This window comes from Lissotriton vulgaris, chromosome 3_2 (assembly GCF_964263255.1).
Source record: "Lissotriton vulgaris chromosome 3_2, aLisVul1.2, whole genome shotgun sequence".
Taxonomy (NCBI): domain Eukaryota; kingdom Metazoa; phylum Chordata; class Amphibia; order Caudata; family Salamandridae; genus Lissotriton; species Lissotriton vulgaris.
In genome coordinates, this window is record NC_141690.1 from 258,471,134 (window position 1) to 258,497,323 (window position 26,190).

Consider the following 26,190-nt stretch of genomic DNA (forward strand, 5'->3'; position numbering starts at 1 on the left):
CTTGTTTCTTCTGCTTCCGGTCTGTGTGTGGATGGATGCATCATGCAGATCCTGCAAGGACTTAATGGATGGAAGATCAGCACACCTGATGCTGAGACTGCAGTGGTACTGAATATCTACACCTTCTGTGTCCTGTTCATCATCAAATGCATTGTGGCGCCCTAAACTCCACCCAGGGGACAGTTTTACACCCAGCACAGAGTTTGCATCTGCTGGTGCACTCCTTGTCAGAACTCGCCTGTTGTCATTCTGACATTTCCATCCTTGGTATGTGTCTGCTCTCTAAGAGTCACCCAGAGTTGGAGAGACAAGGCCTAACATGTCCGGCCAAAGGATGCCAAGCTGCACATTACCAGTGAGGCCAGAAAGAGCGGGAACGTGCACAGGTTGTCTTTTCTCTTGCTCAGGGATAACGTGCCGACGCACTTCAGGCCGAACTTTGCTGCACAAATGATACAGATTTGTATATACTTGGTCTCCTTTTATTCTGGTACATATGTGTCAAAACACCGGAATGGAATACAAGCCAGAGTATTTCCTAATGGTCGAGGATGGCTCCGATATTTCCGTATTGCTTATTTTTGCTGCGTGAGTGAATTCTCAGCAGAGGACTGCACCAGGAAGAGCATCCATGTATTCTGATGACCCCGCAGGGGCCGAGAGAAAGAGTCACATTTCGACTCTCTGCTTATTGGACATTTCGGTACGGGACAGTTAGTTTCTAGAGGTGTGGCCAGGGCCTAGGTAAATGATGCATTCATGAAATGTTTGCACCACACACTGACTGTTGCAAAGTCACCCTGTGCCCTGGGCACCCCCCAACATTTTGCTGACTGGTATTGGTGGTAACTGACTCTGACTGACCCTGGGCTCTGCCTAACCAGGTGCCAGGGAAGTGCTATGCTGAAAAACACTTAGAATACAGTGAAAATACCTACATACACTAAGGTACACTATAGGTTGGGGTACCCCTGTGATTCGCATGACCTACCCCTAGGGCCCTAGTACAAAATAGGGCGAGGGGATTGAAACTACCTCTCAGTCCCTAGTATATAATAGGGCATGGTAGCAGCCCTTTTCTGCACTTGCTTGTGTGCACTGGGGCACCTACAATGGTTAACCTACAATGTTTGGGCATATTAGGTACCCCAGGGTATCCCCTAGGTGTCCTAGGGGTGGGGGGGCAGGTATCTATAAGGTGAACCCTTATAAAAGGAGTTTTATATGCCCTGAGTAAAATGGAATTGCACTTTTTACTCCCCAAATTGTGATAAAGTACTGGCCAAAATCGACTTTGGTGGATGAGCACTGTGGAGGGAGGATCTGCAATATATCTGCATATTCAGAACCCCTAAAGTCTCCCCTAGGTATGCTAGAGGTGGGCATCCTGTAGATATAAGCAGAGTTCATAAAAATATGTTCTTATAAGCTCTGGTGCTGAAAAAATGGCCCAAGTCATTTTTCCCATTGCAAACCTCCTGCCACAAAGGTTAACATGGGAGAAAGTCATCAACTAATACCTCTTGATAGGAGAATGCTAAAAGAGACATTCAAAAACTTCTCAGAATGGCATTAACAAATCCAACAATATGGTATTGTTGAATGTCCCCTACAATGTGCATACAAGAAGTGATGAGACTTTTTTTGTCTGTAAGCCAAACTTCGACCCTGTACTGCTCTGCACTGATTGGTCAGAGTTAAGTGTGTCAGCCTGGCTGATTTGAAGAGGTGATAAATGACCCCTGGCGTTAGGAAGCCTTTCGGGGAGCAGAGGTTGGTGGACATAAGAATGCCAGAGCCAGGGGTAGGGGCAGTAAATAATGCTCTTCAATGGAAGGGGGAGAAAAGCTAAAGACATCAGTTTCATTTACAACTCTTCTCTTTGACCCAAGGCAGATGCTGGGCTTAAGAAAGGATACAGGTGAGCCTGTATTTAAGGCGAGCACCTAGTGTGGCTCGACCTTAGGGAAAGCTGTATCTATTTTAAACGCGCATTGGTGCTAGCGTGTGTCTAGGCGCGCAGCGCTGTAACTTTTTAAAAGAATTTATCGTTTTGCACAAAGCCTTTAAAAACAATTGTATTATTTGTCTTTTAATTTCTACTCGTTCGCCCACATACCTGCACTTAAATTGTGTCCCCACTGTGCTTTGTTAGTGTAGCTCGAGGCGCCCGGCCGCCATCTTGAGACTGCTGTGGATTAAGTGTGCCACTGGTCAGAGCGCTCTAGTGCTCTGCGTGGACAACAGGTGAGCCTGTATTTAAAGCTCACAATCTCCCGTGCAGCGGTGACGCGCAGCGGAAGCGCCTGTTTCTCGCCTGAGTCAAGCCAGAGTCTGCCCGTCTGCGCCCGTCAGCGCTAAGGAGGCGCGAAAGGCGGGAGACTCTGATCGTCATTTCTCATCACACCAGGATGCCTCCTGATTCAAGTATGTCACGTGATTATTTACTATCACTTCGGGGTCCTCATGCTCCTTGTCATTGCTCTTTAGTTCCCCACACCTGGTATGGCCCGGCTTGTTGTGCTCACTGCCGGGTAACTTTAAATTCTGACTTGCCGTCAAGAACATCCAGCGATTCTATGCTGCTTCGAGGTGGGCTAATTAACGCCCGCTCCTTAGTAAAAAACGCTCAGAACATCTTTGATCTTATTACTGAATCCCATCTGGATTGTCTTTTCATCACGGAAACATGGCTGAAGCCATGGTCTAATCCTGCCCTTGCCATAGCCCTACCACATGACTATCATATCCTACGGTTGGATAGGCAGGAACAACGAGGAGGGGATCTTGCAATTATCTATCGGAATAAATTCAAATGCACTATTGAAGCATTGACGGAGCTAAAAGAGTCAGAGGCACTAGCTTTCTCTCTAGCAATTCATGACTCTCTTGTATTTTCTGGAGTCCTTATATATCGCCCCCAGGCCCACCCTCCTCATTTCTAGACTCTGTTGGTGACGTGTTGAGTGATTTAACTCTCAGGTTCTCTAATTTTACGGTGTTGGGGGACCTCAACCTACATCTCGAGGCCCCAACTGATCCTGGAGTCAGTTGCTTCCTAGACACAATTGAAGTGTTGGGACTCACTTTGTTGAATCGTGAACCAACACATCAAGCAGGACATCTATTAGATGGTATCTGCTCTAATTTTTCCAGCCTGATAGTTAAACCTCCATGCCCTCAGGTATGGACTGATCATTTTTTAATTCCTTTCCATATAGCTGAAACCCGGAAATCCTTTTCTAACTCCTTAAAAGTTACAGATAACCCCTACATAAAACCCACTCCGAATTGGAAGACATTAGCCAAAAGAGCCGATATTGTTGAAAAACTTAAAAATGAATTACCAACTTTCGCCGATTGTACTTCTCCAGACTATCAAAGCTTTTGTGACTGGATTGCTGGAGCGGGCAAGCTGCTCCTACCAGCTAATAATGAGAACATGAAACCTAGGAATAAGAAAAAAAATGCCCCGTGGTTTTCATCAGCCCTTAAGGCTGAGCTAGGCGAAGTGAAAACTCTAGAACGGAGGTGGCGTCGTAATTACGACACAGCCGCACGTAACATCTATATAGCAGCTAGACGGAAGTATCATGTAGGATTAAAATTAGCAAAAAAAGCCCATTACCTACAGGCCATTTCTTCTGCTGGCCAAGAACAAAAAACTATCTTTAGGATTGTTAAGGATTTTATCAAGCCCTCAGCTCTATCGCAAGAGATCCCTCCATCACAAGATCTCTGTAACACGATATCTGATTATTTTGATAATAAAATCCTAACTATCACAAATACCTTCCCATCAGATACCACCATCACAATGGATGGTGAACAGATAGCGAAGATGACTTCCCCCCTCCGCTTTGACGAGTTTGGCCCAGTCCCCCTGGAGGAAACTGCCAAAGCTATTTTAGCCAGCAGATCAGGCTCCCCTTTTGATCCCTGTCCTCCTCCGGTGTTGCACCATCTAATAGAGATAGTTAATCCTATGATTAACAGTATCATCAACTCTTCTCTAGCAACAGCAAGTATTCCAGAGGACTGGAAACTTGCAGCTGTCAAGCCACTCCAAAAAAAGGCCCTGGCCGATCCTACTACCCTGTCCAACCTGCGCCCGATCTCTCTGCTACCCATCTTATCAAAGCTGACTGAAAAGTTTGTCAATAGCCAACTGACAAACTTTTTGGAGAAGAATAACGCTCTCCATCCGAATCAGTCTGGCTTTCGGTCAGAACATTCTACCGAATCAGCTTTACTATACTCTGCTGAAACTTTAAGAGCAGCAATGGATCGGGGAAAACAGGCTGTCCTTATCCTTCTTGACCTGTCGGCAGCCTTCGATACCGTGTCCCACAACATCTTACTGGACCGGTTGGCTGCCGCAGGTGTGGGAGGACAGGTGTTGACCTGGTGTAGGAACTTCCTGACAAACAGACGCCAAATAACAGTGCTTGGCCCATATCAGTCTGAGGCTAAAAACGTCAGCTCAGGGGTGCCACAGGGCTCTAGCCTGAGCCCTGTCCTTTTCAATCTATATATGGCACCCCTGATGAACTTGATCGAGTCATTCAGGATCAGTTCTATCTCATACGCTGACGACACCCAGCTGATTTTGGTGCTGGATAAGGAACAACCAGGAGCCGAGGAAGACCTTAGGAACTGTCTTGCAGCAACATTCAAGTGGATGAACAACAACCATCTAAAGTGCAACGCCGGAAAAACTGAAATTTTACCCATAGGGATCAATAATCTTTTTTCCCCTTCAGTATGCTGGCCATCGGATGCAGAAGCTCCACCTAACACAATTGCATCCGCCCGTAACCTAGGCATAAAGTTTGACAACTGCCTATCCTTTAAACCTCAGGCTGTAGCAGTGGCAGGTATGTGCTTCCAAATTATCAAAGCACTTAGGAAATTTTTTGACCTCCTTCCCCTTTCGGCGAGGAAAACAGTCGCAGTGGCCTTGATAAATTCTAGGCTAGATTACTGCAATGGACTTTATGCTGGAGCAAACAAAATCGTGCTCCACAAATTGCAGATGATCCTGCCCGCCTCGTACTGCGTCTGCCCCGTAGATCATCTGCCTCTGCAGCTCTAAATACTTTACACTGGCTGCCAATAGGAAAGAGAATTCTGTTTAAACTTCTCTTGATTACTTTTAGGGCCTTCCATCAACGTGGCCCGACCTATTTACGAAGGGGGTTCAAAAGATACTACCCAACACGCTGCCTAAGATCCACTAGTCAGAACTTGCTCACCATTCCCCGTTTTAAACTGGCTACAAAGGGTGGCAAATCCATCTTTGTACTAGGAACCAAGGCCTGGAATAAACTCCCCCTTCCCTTGCGTTCTTTCTCCCAAGAAGCCCCTTTTAGGAAGGCACTGAAAACCTGGATCTTCTCCATGTCTGACTCTATGTGTAGAACCCTAGTGTAGTGGCTGTGTTTAAGAAATTGGACTTCTTTCCCTATCCAACTCTTCCACCTGGGTTGTGTAAGCGCCAAGATACTCCTTGGAGTGGTAGCAGCGCTCTATAAATGCCCATTACATTACATTACATTGAGCAGATGCAAGGGGGAGAGACTATGGAGATTAGCCTTCCTAGGGGTGTGTTTAGCCAGCTCTTCTCTCCCTGCTGAAAATTCTGACATTTTGAATTTTGTAAGAATAGTGGTTCTGGGTTAGCATTTTGCCTCACTTTGGAGGAAGTGGTCATGCTATGGGGCGGGCCCTGCACCTCATTGGACAGGAGTGCCCTCCTGAATGACCTCATAAAACACTGAATTAGTATCTGAGAGGGGCGATGCCTCTCAGGCCTGCTTTTGAAACCGAAGAGAAACAGAAGGGCCCACGCTGAAGAATTGGATGTGTATTTACCAGGCCTGTACTCTGAAGATTGCACCTTTTTGCACCATTTGAAACTACAGCCCTGTGGATCAAGCCTGCTTCAAAAGGACTAAAGATTGGACTCCCTGCAAGCTACAGGTTAACCGAACTCACCTGGACATCACCCTAAAGACTACCCAGCCTGGAGTACTGCCAGTGGATTTGTAAGGGTTTTGTCCAAGTGGATTGTGGGAATAGAAGTCTCACACTTTCAAGGACCCTCTTGGAGATTCCAGAAACTTGAATTGTGTGTTGGATACTTTGGGACTCGCAAAAGGAACTTCTGGAAGGAGTTCTAACTAGACCTGTTGTATAGCGTTTTAGGACCCAAGTGTAATTTTCCCGATTCATGCCCTTATATAGGTATAACATATTGTATCCTAATATAGGCATAGAAATCACAAACATATTAAGACATAGCTCAAGTAGTCCTAATATGGCAAGGCTACCTCCACTAGTTTCGAAAATCTACAAAGATTTTTTAGAAAAACCCGCCTTCAGCAGTCAAGGACTTCCCCCTGCATGAATATATATTTATCCAAGAAATCATGGAGTTTTCAGAGAATCAAGTCTCTAATGACGTTATTATGTCCAATCTTACGTCAAACTCGGCACCTTCAAGGTATAAATATGCCCACACTTGTCCAAACAAACACACAGTAGTTTGGAGCAGTTCGACAATCTACTTGCCCTACGCCCTGCTGCAGCAAGTGCCGACCCTCCTGCTGACACACTGAGAGAGACGCTGTGTTTTCTCTTGCTGAGAAATCCAGCTCCAGTGTTTCCAGGCTACCCTTGCGGGTTGCTGGGAAATCCAGTCCTGAGAGAAAGATACAAGACCTCCTGCATTCTAAACCAAGGCACAGAGCTGATTAGACCCTTAGAGAATTCTTGGAATAGATTCTTGGCAAAGAATACTTAAACTAAGCTACACCTCACCTACTTCTTCCTTTGTACTAGACCTAGGTTAGGTACACCGGGGTAGGTGTATTTTAGAAACACCAGTTGAGTACTTTTAGTCATTATTTGTCACTGTATGTATTTTATGCATCTTAGGTATTTTATGGCTTAGAAACCATATCCTGCTTTTACAATATTATTTTATAATAATCTTCGTACTGTACGCTTGGTACTTTACCACAAGTATTACGATTGCAGCAGTTCATTTTTTATGTTCGAGAAAGAAGACTGTTTAATAAAAACCTTTTATTGGAAATGCCCGTCTCTCTATTTCTCTGCACCTCTGGTGAAACGAAGCATGCACGATTGACTGAGTGTAATAACTATCTATTATTTCCGTGACTCTAGAGATACATTTCTTACTCTTAGGAAACAAAGTTGTCATGTTTTAAGCGGTTGTCAGAAACGAATTCCTTCTTGTTTATTCGAGAAAGTTTCTAGTGACCTCTGAGCTAGCTGGCACACACACAATTAAGTCTAGTATATTCGGTAGAGACCTAGTCGACTTTAGTCCTATGTCTAAACTACAGGATACACTATTCCAATGCGCAGAGCCTTTTCGGAATATTGGAACTACACTGCAGTACAGCCTGCTGGAGGGGGCTGCACAAGACTGGTGAGGAGATTCTCCAGAACAATTTCTAAAGGTGTCCCTGTCAGAAGCAACAAAATGACCAAAAGGGGAACTGTTGGTTTCTAAGCACTAGAACGTGACTAATCTTTAAAAAAATCATATTTCTGGCACCCTATAGTGGATGTATTTCGTTTTGGTGTCATTTAAAATATACAAATATTTCATATTTTTATAAATTGGTGTTGAATTTTTATTTTATGTTGTGTCTTAATTATTTACTGAATTGGTGTTTTTATTTGCTTTAACTACCTGTCTCTGAAGTTAAGCCTGCCTGCTCACAGCCAAGCTACCAAGAGCTGAGCATGGGAATAATTTTCTAAGACCTATTCTGAGCCCTATACTGTGTTAGTGGCCTTATTGCCAGTGGCAGATATATATTTGCCCCTACTAATAATCCACTCTCCAACACTGCCCTACTGGGTTGCCATAATCTAGCAGGTTAATTGAATCTATGCCCCCACTGGCCATAGAAATCCTCGTGAAGTGCCTTGACTGTGCCATACAAGACAACTTTCTAGTGTCATTCAGCCGCATAACTGGAGCTGCATTAGGAAGGGGTCTCTAGAACATTCTTCCATTCCCTCCCCACTCTCCGGAGCCGTGCAGTGCCTGGACCTCTCAATAGAAATAGAAATCAGTAAAAGAACTAGTGAGGCCTGTCCTAAAGGGGTTTCACTGCAACAATGTTCCTAAAGTGGAAATATTTAATCATATTTCTCAGGTGATAGTGAAGCTATAATCTTTACAGTCCATATATTTATTGAAAAACATATCTATCTTTACCATAATTGCACTGTCATTTTTTTGTAAAAAGAAATAGGCATGCAAATATATGCAGTTCTCCCTTTATATTGAACCACCTGAGCACAATTCAGTTACAAAATCCTAAATGCTTCCTTTTCCCCATCTGTTCTTTCTCTTTCCCCTTCTCTTCTAAAGCTTTTGATGTTTTATGTCGGTTAATCGGACAACCTTGATCACCGTCACAGTTTTTCAGTTGTGACTGTGGACCGCTATGGGATATTTAGAATCCCTGTCCCCAAAGCTCCAAAATGCTATTTTCATCCTCCCTTTAGGAATCTAGTGGTTGACACCACATAGCTCTTTTTGAAAGTGTAGGTGTTTTATTCATTCTTTCCTTTAACCCCGTAAAGCAATCGGCTACCCTTTGGCTAGGTTCATCTTATACAAATACAATATATAGACATACGCAATTCCACGAATTCCACTTCAGAGCTTGTGGGAGGTTTGAGCATACTTTACTCTACAAAGACCTCCATGACCAAGGACCCGCGTACATGAACCACCACTTGAATTCCCACCAACCATCCACAAGCCTTCGCTTCTCCTGCCTGTCTCTCGCACAGACACCCCAGTTCTGCTGTAGCCGCAACGGAGGCTGCTCCTTCTCCCACCTCCCGCCATGTCCTGGAACGCCTTCCCTCTCCACCTCTGAAGATCATCCTAATTGATGGACTGCAGGAAGAGTCTCAAGACCTGGCTTTTTTACTAAGCCCAGCAACCCAGCATCTTGATACCCTCACAAGTGATAATACGCACTCTATAAGTATTGATTGATTGATTTCCCCATCTCACTCCCCTCCCGGACAGGGTGCATAAGATCTGGTATACCAGTTTGTTGGCACTGAGCCGCCACTTCCGCTCCCATGCAGAGAGGATCTGCTGTTGCGGCAGGGTGGTGTTTTCCTCCATTCTTATACCCAAATGTTGCAACTACCCGCATATTGATTTAATGGTGCCAGCCAGAGTGCTATTATTTTCCTGATAAAGCCGCAGGCAACATCTTGAGGGCACGGACTCAGTCTCCAGAACAAGTTTGGGCAGCAGTTCTCGTCCTCACTATAACACCTATCAGAGAAGGGAATTCTTGCAATATTTGCACTGCCTAAGTCTGAGGAGACCCATTGCTTACTCTGGTAAGAGGGTAGTAACAGATTAAAGAAAACGCCTCAACTCCTTTACACCTCACTTTTCCAACATCTTGCTGTTTACTCCGTCCTTCAACACGGTGTGGCCGGCCTGTCTGCATTCATGTGCTTTCTTGCTCAGCATTTCTGGTTTAGATCACCACTGGAGAACATGTACAATCAATGCAAAAACCTCTTTTTAACAGTGAAACCTGCACTTAATAGCTAAGCTCAACATATTATAATAATAATACAGCCACTTATTGAGCGCGACAGCTACCTCAAACAGAGGTGTCCTGGCGCAAACATGTGGAGTTTCTATTTTTTTCTGTTCTCTGTTGTAAAATCTACCAACCAGCATGTGTTTTTGTTTTCTTCTATGGAATGAGTAGTTTTCTGGTTGAAGCCTAAAAATGTATATGTAGCATTCAGAAACAATCTGAAATGTATACAATAAATCAATAACTTTTTGTAAATTCTGACTTGTAGTGTCATACTAGGGTTCTGAACACAATAAAAAAAGATATTCAGTCGTTACTCTCATGTTTTACAGTGTCACTTCTTTTGCTTGGAACTCATAGCCAACTTTTACTTATTCTATACAAGGTCTTGTACTTGCCTTTATGCTGTCCACCATGGCTGAAACCTTTCCTATCTTGTACTTGGCTATTTCAGCATGTTTTCATTGTTTCTTTGATTCTTTCTGTCTCCCTACAGAATTTGTCATCTTTAGATCTGCATGGCTGCAATAGAGTGCCTTCGTCTGCCCTGGTGGACCTGCTGGAAGGTCTGCCCCGTCTAACCAAGTTGGTGCTTTCCGACACTCAGTCCAATACGCAGGTCCTCTCAGCAGTTGGCTCCACCTGCAAGATGCTGAAGGAGCTGGACATCTCGCAGTGCAAGAAGATTGTGGGTTCATCGTTGCTACACCTGGTGTATGATCAGACCCGGCGGACGTTTGGCTGCTCCAAGCTTCGCATACTGGTCGCAGTGGGGATAGAGCCAAGGTCCAACATCGAGGCCTTCAACCAGGCTGTTGCATTTGTGCTGCTTGCTCTTCCTTGCCTGGAGTACCTTGACAACAGCTGCGTCATGGAAGCCCTCTGCCTCATTCACACACAGCAGTTTGAGGAGATAAAGAGTGTGGACGGATTCCCTTCGCTATCGGAGGTTGCAGAAATGAGGAGGAACCTCCACGCCGATAATGGCGGATCTCACACTGCCCTCTCGTTGAAGCGGGTCAACGAGGTGGAAGAGCAGACCTTGAGCATGTTTTCTACTCTCTGCCAAAGAGCGACAGAAGTTGTGATCTCTCTGAGTGACCATCCTGTCTCAGGCTGGAGCGGCATGTCCTGGAGGCACCTGACCCACCTCACAATCCAGTGCACTGGGCACAGTGGGCGGCCACTCAGCCGAATGCTACCAGTCTTGGATGGCCTTGGGGCACAGCTACAGCTGCTCAGTCTCAACGGCTTCATGTATGATGACGAATTCGCTTTGTGTGCCATCCTGAACCTGTGCCCCAATCTACGAGTCTTTCAGGGACACCTCTGTCCTCCTGCTGACAACTCGCGCGTTGTTCAGGACATACCTGCAGAAGACCCAGATGGTGAACCAATGATCTATGACCTTAAACTGATCCAGAAAGACTTCCATCAGCTGCGATTGCTCAGTGTGCTGCTGTCTGACTCTCCTGGCCCTTTGCCCCTACAGCATGCTGTTGTACTCGGAGCAACACTTTCCTGTCTGCTTATGAGGTCAGCAAAACTGGAAAACATCTCCCTTCTCTCTATGCCCTTTTCATTAGACAGAATCTTTCAGTGTGTACTGGAGCCGCCAAGTACAGCTTTAATGAGACTGCGTGAGCTCTCTCTGTGCCAGAGCCGCGTGTCCAGCAGTACCGTCCGTCTTCTCATGGATGCCACGAACCAGCTTAGCTCGTTAAATCTGTCCCTCTGTCCCGATATCCACCGCAAGGACTATGACCAGTTCTTGAAAACTGTCCAAAAAAGAGGGTTTGACCTTGACATCTCTTGGCAGTAGGGTTCTCAACGTCGTATCCAACGGCGTGGATTTCCCTATTGAGGATGCCTGCATAGCGTGCACCAGTTGACTAAAAGTACCAGCCTTATTCGCGTATGGAACAGAAGAGTGTTTGGAAAGTGGAGTTCCAGAACCTGGGTTGAACCTTGGGCGGTTGTTCATCAGCTGCATTTTCTCAAGGAAAAGAAGATGCTGCATTTTGTGAGCGAATGAAATGCAATTCAGGAAGTGGGGTTGCACACCGGCGAGTGTAGTGAAATGCAGCGGCATGCACTATAATTCTTTGAGCATAGATTCTTCTGTGATTCTGAAAGAGCTTGTGACCACACTAACACCTGATACCAGATGTGCATGGCCTTCTCCATTCCATGAATCCAGATAAGTGGCCAGAGTTCAGGCATTTGCATGGTCACCCAAACTGGCTGACCGACTCATTTCAACTTGGTCTGCATCTCAGCCAGCACTTGGTTATAACTCTGCTACCAAATGCAAGTATTTATAGTGCTATAAGCTTACAGGTTATTTTTGTAAAGACACGACACAGGTAGAAAAGGGAGCAAGCTTTGAGGAGAACAGCTACAATGTGGGGCTCGTTCACCTGCCAGCAGATAAATGACTCGGTGTTGAACTTTGATGAAATAAAAAATACAAAGATAGAATACCCCAGTCCCAGCATTCCCAACCTGAGCTGAGGTAATGTCAGCTCAGGATATAACAGTTATATGACCTATACAGCAAGCACATAGAGAGGCAGCAATAGAGATAATTATACAATGCTTAAATACATCAAACGAGACACGTCCTTCTTTGATATGAAAAATGTCCTTCTTTTTATTGTTAATATATCCTCTTGATACAAGATGTTTAAATCAACAGCCAATGTTCTTAACACATGAAGATCAAAGAAACAGAGATGATGCGCGAAATTTGAATCGAAGAACTGGCGGGTTCGTGAGACCACGGACCTCATGAGGGTGGGCTGAGAAATACTGGATCTACTGGAGTGATACATATCATAGTATACACCCAAAATGCCAAGCTGATTTTCAGCTGTGAAATATTAGCTAGAATTTAGAAAGAAATATCGTTGTACAAAGACCTAAAGGATTTGCTTTATGGTCTCACGCCTCATCTCTATAGTTTTGTTATTATATGAACGGGATATCTTTACTAACAAGTTGATACATTTGACTATCTACTCATCAGGAAACCAGTGTTATTTAAGTTAACCTTGAGAATTGCCCTGAGGAAGCCTATGGGCGAAACGCGTTGGCTGTTTCTTTGATCTTCATGTTTTAAGAACATTGGCTGTCGATTTAAACATCTTGTAACAAGAGGATATATTAATAATAAAAAGGAGGACTTTTTTCATATCAAAGAAGGACATGTGTCTCGTTTGATGTATTTAAGCATTGTATAATTATCTCTATTGCTGCCTCTCTATGTGCTTGTTGTATATTTATATTTGTTTGGTCCTGTGGCAGTGGACTAGCGAGGTGGGCAGCATCTGTGGTGAAATAAATCTACTAAAAGACTTTTTGTGTATAGTCAGGTGGTGCAGTAAAAAATCCTTTCCTGCCATTCTAGTTTGTTTTGTTATAACAGTTATATTACCTGCCTTTTAACTGGCGGATCCCAGACGTACTCCCTTCTCAGGTCACAAAGACCGCCCCATCCTGTATGCGTAAATTGCTACCAGCTTCTATCTTTCCTGCTCTATGGCTACTGAAGCACAGGCTACATCAGCTTGAAGGGGATTTTGATGAAGCACGCTTGCGTGTCAGATTGGGATGCGGCCCGAGTGATCATCAGTGGCTGAGAATAATTCAGACATTCCATCTATCACTTTTATTGTTCTTTACAATGTCCATCTCACTGAAAGAGTGGCGTGCATTTTGAAGAGTGCTGTCCCACTTCTAGCTTTCTGTGACAATCTACCAAGCATTGAAGTTAAAGCTAGAGGTATCAATGAGTCCAATAACTTTGGACTCAAGGTAATCAAGGTTAAAACAATTTTTGTGGTAGGTCTTGCTGAGGGGCAGTCCTTCCAAAAGATCCGATCGGCTAATACATCCCTCCTCATTATTTTCTGCAAAGCGTGGTGGGAATGCCTTGCAGTATTCTTCACTCAGTGAGTGTCAAAATCCGCAAAGACTTAAATACAGTCCTTGGTATCTGCAGGGTTTCTAATTTACAGCCAGAGGCTCAAGTTCACACAGTGAGGACACTGCTGCCAAAATGAATGTATTATTATTTTATATTTAAAAAAGTGCCTTCACAGCAGATGTTTAAATCAAAAGTGTATGTTAAATGCCCGAGAGATGTATATTCTTGAGTGAAAAAATATTGGAATCTTTCTTGTACATGTTAAAATGTATTTTTCTTTGAAATATCACATGTATTAAAAGTGGGCATTGTCTATGTACGACCACCGAGTGTTGTCTCACATATATGTATTTGTAGTATGTTTTGAGAGAGCTGTGTCCAGTCTAGCTCCGCCTTTCCACTGTCCAATCCTTGTTGTGCTTTGGAATCTTCTCTTTCAGATCAGCAAGACAAGGTGGAAAGACATATCAAAGAAAACCCTCAAGTGTTACTTACAATGTTCTCCTTCGCAATGAGGAAGCATTGAGGAGAGGCGAAATGCATCGATCGGCTGAGAGAATAATTTGTCAACATGATAGGTATGGAATGAAGGCGAGGACACGCAACTTTTATATCACTTCATCGTCATACCAGGATGAATATATCTGGTATTATTGAACATGGCTTTGAAATTAATCTTATTTACATTCTTTCAAATAAACATGATTATATGAAAGTGTGAAGTAAAGATGAGTACAGCCAGAGAAAGTAAGGGAATTAGAAATTTATAAAGCCAAATGTGAAATTCTGAATTAGAGATTTATAAAGCCTGAAAAAAGAAATGTAGTCAAATCAACGGGAACATAAGACCGCGGTCAGAGTAAGGATGCTGTATGGGAATTGATGAAGGCTGTACAACCTACCATCTATAATATAACATATTTATGTGATATCTGAGGCTCGATTTACATATCTAGTGTTTTTAAAGTTCGATGTTTGTCCCTGTAGGATTACTCATACATTTGGAGCAAATTTTCAAATTGATGTGAATAGCAGTGGATCCCGTGCACACTGACATACAAGGTACACAGGAAGATTTTACACCTGGTGCATTTAATGCATGTTTGAATGTTAGATGTGTCTTAGTTCATACCTTCATTGTTCTTTTTAGGTCTCGCCTGGCGTTAGCAGCACGCAAGCGCTGCCCTCGCCATGCGAGGGCTTCTTTGAATCAATACGGTTCGAGAAGTTCAGTTTCTGCTCCGTCCCCAATTCTCATAGGTGTGCGTCATTTATCGTCATTAATTATGCAGAACAGAGTGTGATCATTGTACCGGAGGCTTTTCAGTCCCTCCTGGTTACTGCCTTGTCCTCTTTTGGCCATGCCCACCGGGATTGGATCTTTCCCTGGCGGCGTGGGACAGTGGGTTTTATAATATCTGGCCGCACTTTTTTTTTTTTTTACTATTGAGTGCGAGTTGGTTGTGTTTTTCTATTGTGTGCCATTTAACTCTTAAGTATTCGCTTTACTTTTGTTGTTTTAATTAATGCGTGGGTGTGGTTTGTTGACAGAAGGTGTTACCCGCTTTCTTTTTTAATACAATTTCGCCGAGGCTGTGTTCTGCGATAAAGAATTTGCAAATGTGTGCAACTTTTTTTTGCTTGCCCGGGCCGATATTTAATCCCAATCCTGGCAGCCACCACAGATTGATAACTTTTGAGCTGCCATACACTGCATTATTATGTTACATACGCTATTTATAAACAGGTTATCCTGCGATGAAACACTTGACTACACTTTTCCTTCCAAATAAAACCACATCCAGCAGTGGAGTGGACACCATCTCGCTCAGACAAGTGAAAGTGAATGTGCCATAAACGAAGAAAGACTGTTACTAGTTTAACCCACTTGGGGACACTGTTGTTCATAAAAAAGCCTGAAAGTATTTTCAAGTGGGAAATCCATTTAACCCCTTGGCTGCGGGGCTGTTTCCTCCGCTGTGCTTGGGGGCGGGGGGCGTGCACATCACCCCTGTGCTCATGACGAGGTCAGCTCGCCATGAGCCACGGTGCTCGTGTGCTCATGATGAACTGAGCTTGTCATGACCACACCCATTTGTGTGGAACGCTCGCACAGCAGGGGAATTAGCCCAGCGTGCGAGCGTTCCAACGGTCATGACGAGCTCAGCTCGTCATGAGCACACGAGCACCGTGGCTCATGACGAGCTGACCTCGTCATGAGCATAGGAGGGGTTAAAGAGTAACACCCCGTCTAGTTTTGTGCGATTTATATAGCGCAAACTCGAGCCAAAGGTATAGGAGCGCTGTACATGAGCATCAGTTACATTACCCAAGGTCACATTTATTTTGTTTTTTTACTTGTTTGGCACCTGAATAGTCTGCATGAGGTTATGGTCTAACTACGTATCAGATGTGTAACATGCAATTAAATTACTCGCCTGTATAATTTACCATGCATAATGGCAACTCGCCTCGCTGTAGTTTGATCCGTGTCACGTGTGAAAGTCCCTTATTGCTGAAACAGATGTTTGCTTCCTGGGAAGAGACACCCAACCAATGGTATGCTGGGGTTCCACATGAATACGCGCACATCTAGAGCACGTCCTTCGGCAAGGGACATTTTACATATAAAAGGAGGATGAAAGCTCTTCAAGAATTTAAAAAATGTTTTACGCCAATGTTTCCAATTCACAAAAATAAAAACATACATATCACTGTTGTATCCGAGTGCTTTGGATATCTTATACAGACAATACACATAATAAACATCTGAAGCAGAATCCCAGAGAAGTTTAGCTGAGTATTCTAAATATGCGTGCATTATTAATATTGCTACTGACCCATTATGGTTCTAAACACATATTGTAATATGACTGGTGCGTTTGTGTGCTCGGAAGCAAACATGGGAAATTTGTCGAATGACCTTTAAACAATAAGGCCATATTACGAGTATTAGGTAAACTTCAAAAGGTCCTTGTCTCAGAAATGTTCTTCCTGCGTTCATGTTGCATATAAAATCAATTCCCTTTTACAGTCGCAAATACTGTCCTTTCCAGGGGGCTCAAAATGGCGGGCCTTCCCAAGCCTTATTTTGTAATTTTACATTCTTCAAAGTTAAACAACGAAAGCAACCCGAAAAATGCCTCAGTTGCAAGAGTTAGGCTTCCCACCTTTTCATAAGAAACAAGCATTAACAATGCGTTAGGTCTCGCATTTACGCGAGTTTCATCCATTGGCATTGTAAATGCCTTTTGCTTATGTTTTGGTTTTTAAAACATAAATACAAGGCATTGTCATTTACAATGCCAATAGCTTAAACTCGCATAAATGCGAGACCTATTGCCTTGCAAATGCTCGTTTTTCTCTGTGATGAAGATATTTGTGCATCGACAAACCCTGTCCTTCACACACACTCAACTTACTAACAAGTCGTGGATGTTGACAGTTTTCATGGATTAGCCTCTCCACATTAGAGGCTGTTCCCTGATCAGTAATCCACTATTCCTCCAAGGAGATTGATGGAGATTTTCAGCGTCTCAGGATGAGTTTCTTTGTTGGCTTAGTACCTCTCTGGACCACAACTAAGCTCTCGAGACCTTTGTTATCTTCTAGCAGAAATGTACTGAACGTGTGCTAATATTCAGTACAGAAATTGAAGAACCACTGTAGATGTGCAGACATGTCTTGGCCCTTTAGATTACCAAATGGGCCACGCGAGAAGGAGTGAAGGTTGTGAACGCAGTGCATTAGCAGCTTCGAGTCAACCTAAAACATAAGGACCGTGGCAGATGATAGCCTTTGAAAGGGTGGCATGCGCACACCTGCCCCAAAGTTCACCAACAAAGCAGAGTGAACACCGACATCTTCCAGATGGATTCCGAGGTTTCCTACCTCATGATATTTTTAAAGAAGCATTGGCAAAGCCAATAGGCCTCGCCTCTGGGACCAATAGCGTTTGCCTGTGCCTTTTAGAGATACTGTACCAAATCTGCAAAAGGCATTTTTTGCTGATGCTGTGCAGCATGGCCAAAATGAAATTAAAAAAAGTAACAATTGCTCATCTGCCAGGGGCCACCTATGTCATTGTGTAGGAATGTGTGATGACATATGCACGTGCCTACCTCACCATGCACTCACGCCTATATAATGTTGTGGGCATAATTTGTATTCAATTCTCAGGGGAAATTATGAAAAATTCAAATATGTTCATGAAGTGCCAAGCAAGCCTAACTCTCCCAGAAAGGTTAAAGGTTCCCTGCCTCGCCCCAAAAATGTGCTTAAAAAGCAGAGGTGCAGTGTTGTAGACCTCTCTGAAACTGGGGTCATATAGGTACACGCAAAGAGGATTTACCTTGGTAAGGCATTTTATTGACAAAAAACAACTGTGGTTCATTGAGCCATACAGTAATAAAGGCGTACCTACATCAACCCACACATATTGCTTTTCTGTCACTTACCTGTTCTAAGCACTTCTGTTTCCTGTCCTCCAACCCTAGAGTGCAACCTACTGTAGAGGACCACAGAAGAGCTGCGGGAAGTGCTGATATACACATCTAGTACCTTACCTATCCCCAATCCTCCATCCTAGGTTCTCCTCTAGTGCAGGAAAGAAAAATAGATACCTTTGTAGCTGCAGGCAACATACCTACTATACTCACATGGCTCACCCGCACACGTGTCATCCATTTCCCACATGGATGGGTCAAAGGACCTGGTTGCAGGGACTGCCAGATCAATTTAAAAGCATGGGACAGGTAGGCGGGTAGCTGTCACTTAGCAGGCAAGAGGTGAACAGGTCTGTCCGCCGCCATGATTCTTGGTTGCCACAAATGTCTCAGTCATACAGCCCCTTGAACTAACTGTAGTAACGCTCAGTAGAGGTGTAGTGTTTTTTATCTAGGAACCTGAATCAATATTACCATTTTATACCCTTACACGGCTATAATCAATAAATACCCCTATAATGGCATAAGAAACAGATCCATATTTCAGTAAATCGCCCTTGCAGCCCAAGGCATGGCAAAAGCTACTTCCTTAGATTCCTAGAAAGCACAACGAGTTCTTTCAACACACCAAACTTCCAGCAACCTGGGAAATCCCCGCTTGCTTTGTTTTGATTTGTAATAGAACTCCTGCGAGCACTGTAAGAACGGCCAGTTCTTAGTGACATCTTTATTGACGTCTTATGTTCAAACCTTACGTCAAACTCGGCACCTTTCAGGTATAAATATACCAACGTTGCCTTAAGCAAACACACGGTGGTGGTTTCGGAGCAGAGCAGCTAATCTACTTGCCGAGAGCCCAGCAGACGCGGAGAGCCCACGGACGCTGCCCCTCCTCTTTGACGCGCTGAGAAAGACGCTGTCTTTTCTCCTGCCGAGAAAATCCAGCTCCGGCATTTCCAGCCTACCCTTGCGGGTGACTGGGATATCGAGTCCTGAGAGAGAGATACCAGACCTCCTACATTCTATTCCCAAGGTACAGTGCTGACTAAACCCTTAGAGAGAATTCATGAGTCAGATTCTTGGCAAAAACCTACTTAACTTAAACTGCTACTTACTTACTCCTTCCCACGTATTAGGTCAGGTACACCGGGGTAGGCGTATTTTAGAAGCACCAGTTGAGCACGTTAGCCTATGTATATATGTATATATATTTTATCCATTTTAAAGTGTCTTATGGCTAAGAAACCATATCAATGCTTTTACAGTATTATTTTATAATACTCCTTTTACTGTACGTGCTTTACTTTGCATTAAGTATTGCAATTGTGGCAATTCATTTCTCTTGCATGAGAAGGAAGACTGCTCAATAAATAATACCTTTTATTGAAAACGCCTGTCTCTCTATTCTCTGCACTCTGGTGAAACTAAGAATGCACATCTGACTGAGTGAAATAGCTGTCTATTGATTCACACGACTCTAGAGATTGACTCTTATTCTGAGGGAGCAAAGTTGTCATGTTTATGCGGTTGTCGGAAGCTGAATCCCTTCTTGTCTGAGCCAGGGAAGCTGATCACTATTACAAGATAGAGGAACCTCTGCAAGAATATACTCCTTTCGAGGATATTGAAATCCCACTAAATTACCAAGAGCACCTGCTCTGGTTTAAAGGCGCCCTAAAACATGATGATCACATCACCAGGCTCGGTCCACTAGGTAGACCAGAAGCAACGTGGCCAGTTCTAGCCAGCGACACACCACATCCTGACATTGATAAAATGTCAGACAAGGAACTTTTAGCCCAGCTAAAATTACTAATTAAAATTCACTGACAGTTAGTCCAATATGTAATGCGGACTGCAACAGTCCAACCAGCTGTTAATATTCCACAGCTGACCACTCATCAGGGGAACACAAATAAAATTACACCACAGAACATACAATCATGTCTGGGAAAAATACCCGCAAAACGGGAACAAATTCCATTCTGGCTAGCACAGAAAATAACTCAAATAGAGGCAGTATTCCCGAATACTACCCCTATTGAGAAACACAGAATTCTGACCATCTGCCTTCCAAGGGGGGTCGCATCACATGTGGAGGACTGTGACACTTGGGGCACAGTCTTTGCTTCCATCTACACAAAAACACATGGTGTTCCGTCTCTGGCGGTAATACCAGATATGCTAAAACAAATTCAGAATGAATACGGTCCAGAACCTGCTTTAACCCATGGTATGAAATTACTGAAAGACTTCAAGCAGGTCTTGGCTATATTATTAGCCAACATAAAAGGAGAAGCAGCATCTGTGGCGATCCGCCAAAAATTGAAAGAAACAGATATAACAGATCAACCAATTGAGCTTGCCAGAATCATAGAAAAATCCTATGAAGAACTAGGTAGAAATAGTTTGGGTGGAAAACCAGTAAAACCCCAACTACTTGAAAATCCTGAAAAGATATTTATTAAAAAATATCTAAACACTCCTACAAAGAGCTGGGATGGAAATAAACAAACCACTCCCAAAGAAAAAGCGGAGAGAAAGAGCTCCGAGCCGAGAACACCAGTCTCCCCAAAGGGAGCCCTCTGAAAAAAGATACAACCTTAGAAATAGGGAAAATTTGAAAAAGCCTGATAGATATCAAGATATTGATACACGTCCCTCTCGATCTTTTTCGCAGAAATCGGAAAGAAGAGGACGGTCAGAACACAGGTAAGAGCACGTCAAGTCCAAAGACAAGGAACCTGCTCAAAGTAAAAAATTACAATTTCCAAAAAAGAAGGTAGCCAGTATTAAAATAATCGAACATGCCGAGGACACTGAGGACAGAGCTGAAAAACGGAGAGTGGGCACAGACAATGCTAGACAGGGCAGCAGAAATCACCATACCTCGCAAGATCCTGATGAATCATCTGGAGACAGTGGAGACAGTGGACACAAATGAATACATTCAGGTGGAAACTGCAGATACCAGAGTTAGCGAACCTCATAAAATATACAAAATAACATTGCGTATAGAGGGACATAAGACTAGGAAGGTAAGGGGTCTGCTTTGGGATAACCTCTCAAAAGGCTATGACATCATGTTAGCCGGGAAAGATTGGCCCCCAGAGTTTGTCAGAGAGTGCCCTCATGGCGAAGAAATGATTATGCCTGCCTTCTCAAATCATATTCCAATACATAGAAGATATATATATGCCAGAAAATGGGCAGTAGCTCAAGCACCTGCATTATATAAGAATCATGTAGGATGGGATGAGGACTCTCCTCCTCACAAAATCCAGTTAAAAAGTCAACCAACTGCACAAAGGCTGTACCCAATTAAGCAAGAAGCTAAAAAACAGGTCAGGGAGATCTTAGATCAACTTGAATACCAAGGGGTGATTGAAACATGCACCTCTCAAATGAACAATCCTTTGTTTCCTGTCTCGAGTCATATCGTCTAGTCTTGGACTACAGACACCTTAACTCATGTTGCAAAACATTTGCGGTACAAAATTCGCACAGTGCGGCACTAATGAATAACATAGTTCGCAAAAAATACAAAACAATATTAGACATCTCTAATGGATTCTTTTGTCAAAATATCACACCAGAACGCAGGTATTTAACCGCTTTCTCAATAATGGGGTCACAGAAAAAATTTCTGTTGACTCCCACAGGGATTCAAGAACAGCCCAGGTTTATTCTCAGCAAGAGTAACAGAGTTACTACAAATGTATGATGATGAGGCATTATCCTATGTCGATGACATCTATCTCACAGACGACGACTTGGATACTCACTTGAAAAGAGTGAACAACATAATACTTGGGTTTGCAGCAGAGGGTTACAAATTCAACTTTAAAAAGTCACGAATTGCCCATCTAACTGTCCTATTTTTAGGATATGAATTATCAAGTGAAGGCAAAAGCCTAGCAGACAACTTCTTAGAGAAGTGCGCTGTACTCCAAGCACCAAAAACGCTGAAGAACTTACAATCGACACTAGGCTTCCTGAATTTCGGAAGAACTTACATTCTAAATTATGCAGAGAGGGTTAAACCTCTCTACGAATTAATAAAACCTGATTTCAAACCAATAAATTGGACTAAAAAACACACAGAAATTTTGAGATCACTGCAAACAGACATGTTGGCTAAAACAAAATTAGAAACGCGCGACAATACACGCAACCTTGTAATCCGAGTCAAACCAGGAAGATGCGGATTCACGTACCTGACCTCTAATGAGGGAGAAACGGTACACATAGCTTACAAATCACACTTGTATACAAAAGCGGAAAAAACATTCAGTCTTACAGAAAATACTGTAAAGGCGGTTCAGACGGCTATAGCAAAAGAAAGAGCCCTAGCCCAACGCAAAAGAATAACTGTTTTTACAGCAGAATCAGCCTTTGAGGCATTATTTAGCCCAGTTAATCTAAAAACGGTGGCACTGGATCCAAAATGGATACAGTGGGAAAATTCTCTTGCTGCAGAAGACGTGACATACTATTTTGTCCTGAACATGAAAAAACTGAATGATTTGAAATATGAAGAAGAATATCCTCTACCAATCGAAATTCTGCCTCTCCAACAGTACTCTTGTATAATCTATACAGACAGATTTGTACAGCATTACAATGTAGATGATAAATCCTACAATGCAGCCTGCGCGATTGTTAAAGGTCGCTGGCTCTGCGGTAAATTCAGACCGAAAATAACAAAAACTGAATCACTGAGAAACTGTTCGGCTCAGCGAGCTGAAATCAGATTTTTAAAGATGTCGCTTGAAAATGCAGAACGTGAATTCCCGACACTAATAGTGTGCGATTCGCATTTCTGCGTCAAATCTTACAATAATGATTTGCAGAACTGGGTTCAAAACGATTACAAAGATGACACAGGTGCCACAATCAAGCATAAAATGCTTTGGAAACAGTAAGTTCTTTTACAGAATGAACTACAAAAGACTCACGTGATACACACTCTGAGTCATCAACGTGATGGCGTTCACGTTCCAGGGAATTAATTGGCTAATACAGCCACAGCGGAAGCAACACAACCAGCTTCCGTAGCCACAAAAAAGCGTTCAGAAAAATACATAGACGGGGAAACCATGCTGGTGGTAAAAACGTCTTCAAAAGGCAACTGTGCAGCACTACCCGTGAACTATCCACTGAATTATACATACGTAATAGACGCAAACTCCGTTTCTTTTGCTCAAATCCCTGGAGTGGGAGATAGGGTAATTCCAAACATGAACAGGAGAATCTTATTAATAGCAGACGCACACATGGGTGAATGTCCAAGGCACAAACAGATGAAGGATTCTCTGACAGAATTACAATCAGAATACTGGTGGCCGGGGATGAACCTGCAACATTATAAATTTGCAAAAAGCTGCCCAGACTGCAACAGAGATCGCAGTAACGAGCCAACCGGAGTATTGCCATGGCCATTTCTGTAGTTAGCATAAGGCTATCTATACTTAAAATCTAGGGTCCTATTAATTTCTTTTAAGACTAAATTCACTTTTAAAATGTGGCCCCAGCGCTCGGCTGACGCCAGAACTGTTATAAAAGATTTGCGAGTCTTTATCGGCACATACGCAATTGCCATGCTGTATTCTGACCAGGGTCCTGCTTTTAGCTCTCGAGCTTATAAGGAGGCCATGACCAGCATGGGCATTGGGTTGCGGTACTCTTGTCCCTTCCATCCTGAGGGAAAAGGGATTGTGGAAAGAAAAAACCGAGACATAAAGCAATCTATAACGGCAAAGTTACTAGGTTCGGGTGATGGGTGGGTCCAGCATTTAACAAGTGTCCAGCGTAGTCTTAATAATCTGCCAAGAAATTCTCTAAAAGGTTTCAGCCCGTACGAACTATTGTTCGGAACTAGAATGTATGTTCAGGATTTAGATAGTCTAACTTTAGTGGTAGAAGATAAGAAATAATGCTTTGACATCAAAGATCGTTTGGCTGATTTACAGGACTTAAATGAAACAAGAAAAGCCCTGAGCAACATAAAGTTAAAACAACAGCCAACAACCACTGAAGATACACCACCTGTCCCAGCAAGGCCTGTCTGGATTCCAAAGATTGGGGATCTGGTCAGAGAGAAAATAGCGGTGAAGAAGGAATTTGGGCCTTCTTACAGAAAAGCAGTACCTGTCTTAGCAGTAAACGGAACGAGATCAGTTGTACTACAGACCCTTGCTGGTAAAAAGGAGAACCGAGTTGTATCCATCGACCTGGTAAAACCACAATCATGTGGCCAATAATAAGTAGTAGGCCCAGTGGACTCCCAAGAAATAGCAGAATACCAAAATTTGCTACTATCCAAGAGGTTCAAACTGAGAGACTAATCACATTTGAGAAACCTGCAGTGAAGTCAAAAGGACTATGCAACAATGCCATGGAACTTGTGCCTCTTGAAACCCAAATTGAAACAGTTCGTCAAGAAACACCAGTCTATAACGATGTAGCCTCAGACTGTGCTAATGAAAGAAGAAAATGAAAAAGCAACCCCGACAATTGACAGAACTGCATCTGGCTACTTCATCAATTTCGATAACTTTTCTGAAGATCAAAGTGACCCTGAAGTAACGCCAGCAACAAAGACTTTTAAAGACAAAGCAACAGAATTCTTTCATCAACTCAAAGAAGCCTATCTGATTGCACCATTGATTGAATTGTGGATTGTATTAGGCGTACTCATACTCCTACTCTGCCTAATTTTAGTTCTAATTTTAGGAAAATTTATTACAGTACAATGGACACAGCAAGTCTGAACATCAACTTGGTCCTAAAGCCACACAAGTCATCTCACATCGAGAAAAGAGAACTGTCATCAGTGAATGTAACAGCCATTCCGATACCCGGCGGGGTAGTTTGGGACAAAACGGATTACGAAATATATGGACCGGTCGAACTCTTAAAATATCCTCATCAGTTCAAGGTTTCATTAAGTGATTTTGTAAAACCAAGTACATTCTCTGATGATTGGGACTTTGAAAGCATAAATAATATGATGTCAGATTTAGTAATGTCAGCAAAATTTACAGAACATGATTATTTACAAGGTTCATCGAATTATGAACAGATGTATTGCTATAACCACTATGCAGACCACTATTTGCATAAATCTGCTCAACCTAGAAATGGTTTTAAATATAATCAATGGGAACATTGTGCAACTCCACCTAAAAGCAGTTCAAAAACATTCTATGAGAAATTCTCATACTTCTTAGGGTTTAACACAAGTGATGCAGAAACATTTTATTACAAACTGTTAGATAAAACAGGGACAAAAAACATGCTGACAAATACTAAATTGATCTATTCGGAAACATTTTATGAAGAAATGATTATATTTGGTTTTGATTTTTGGAAAAAACAACATTGAAACAAAACCATCTGGGGTACAAAAGAATGGCAGGTACAAGCCCTAGAAGCATTATTTCGAGCCTGCATGATCCCAGAACAAATAATGTTCTTGAATGACACCCTTCAACAAACTACCTGTCTTGGCCTAGCCAAGATAAAAGACTTAAACAAACTGTCTATTCCAAAGCCAATACCTGATAACACAACCACAGATATTGAGATAGACGTATCCCAAATTTTACATCAAAATAGAACACATCCTGATTGGAAAAAGTGGTTAATCTGGCCAACAGACACAAATAAATGTCAAGATAGATTCCTGAACAAAATACAGGGGTTAAAAATGACCAGACCAGACCCTAGATACTCACAGAGACAACATCCAGGGATAGTAACAACATACAGTGTAGGGAAACTATGCCTTGAATGGCTACAAACATCCACACTGGCAGAAATTAAGCAACACCTGACTTTACTTAAAGACGGTGCTGACTTGCATGATTTCATAATGGGACCACGCAAACAGCATCAAAAACGTTTCATAGCGGCCAGTATATACGCTGCATACAACGAAGCTTGGAAAGTGACTCAAATTGAGACAGCAGAGAAAATACGAGAAATTGATCGTATTAATTTAGAAAAATCACTTTCTGTTGTGGACAATGGGTTAATGACTCTGTCCTCCAGAATATATTCACTGGACAGTATTGTATCATCTGCTATAGATATAATAGATCAGGACTTGCTAATGTTACAACATGGTCAGTCCCAATTACGTTCTATTGTACAGCTAGGCTGGACGTTGCAACATCTGCGTTCAGGC

At 42.9% G+C, this 26,190-nt stretch overlaps 1 protein-coding gene across 4 annotated transcripts in view; it reads left to right on the forward strand.

Moving 5' to 3' along the window:
• Positions 1–13,874, forward strand: part of LOC147725630 (uncharacterized) — a 118,474-nt gene extending 104,600 nt beyond the window's left edge. For 2 of the 4 annotated variants that reach the window (XM_086964322.1, XM_086964323.1), the window contains exon 4: positions 10,123–13,874. In XM_086964322.1, the coding sequence (XP_086820448.1) occupies positions 10,123–11,448 (1,326 nt within the window). In that variant the 3' untranslated portion in view covers positions 11,449–13,874. The remainder of the gene's footprint in view (positions 1–10,122) is intronic. The other 2 variants (XM_086964320.1, XM_086964321.1) reach the window with 2 other exon arrangements.
• The last annotated feature ends 12,316 nt before the right edge of the window (positions 13,875–26,190 follow it).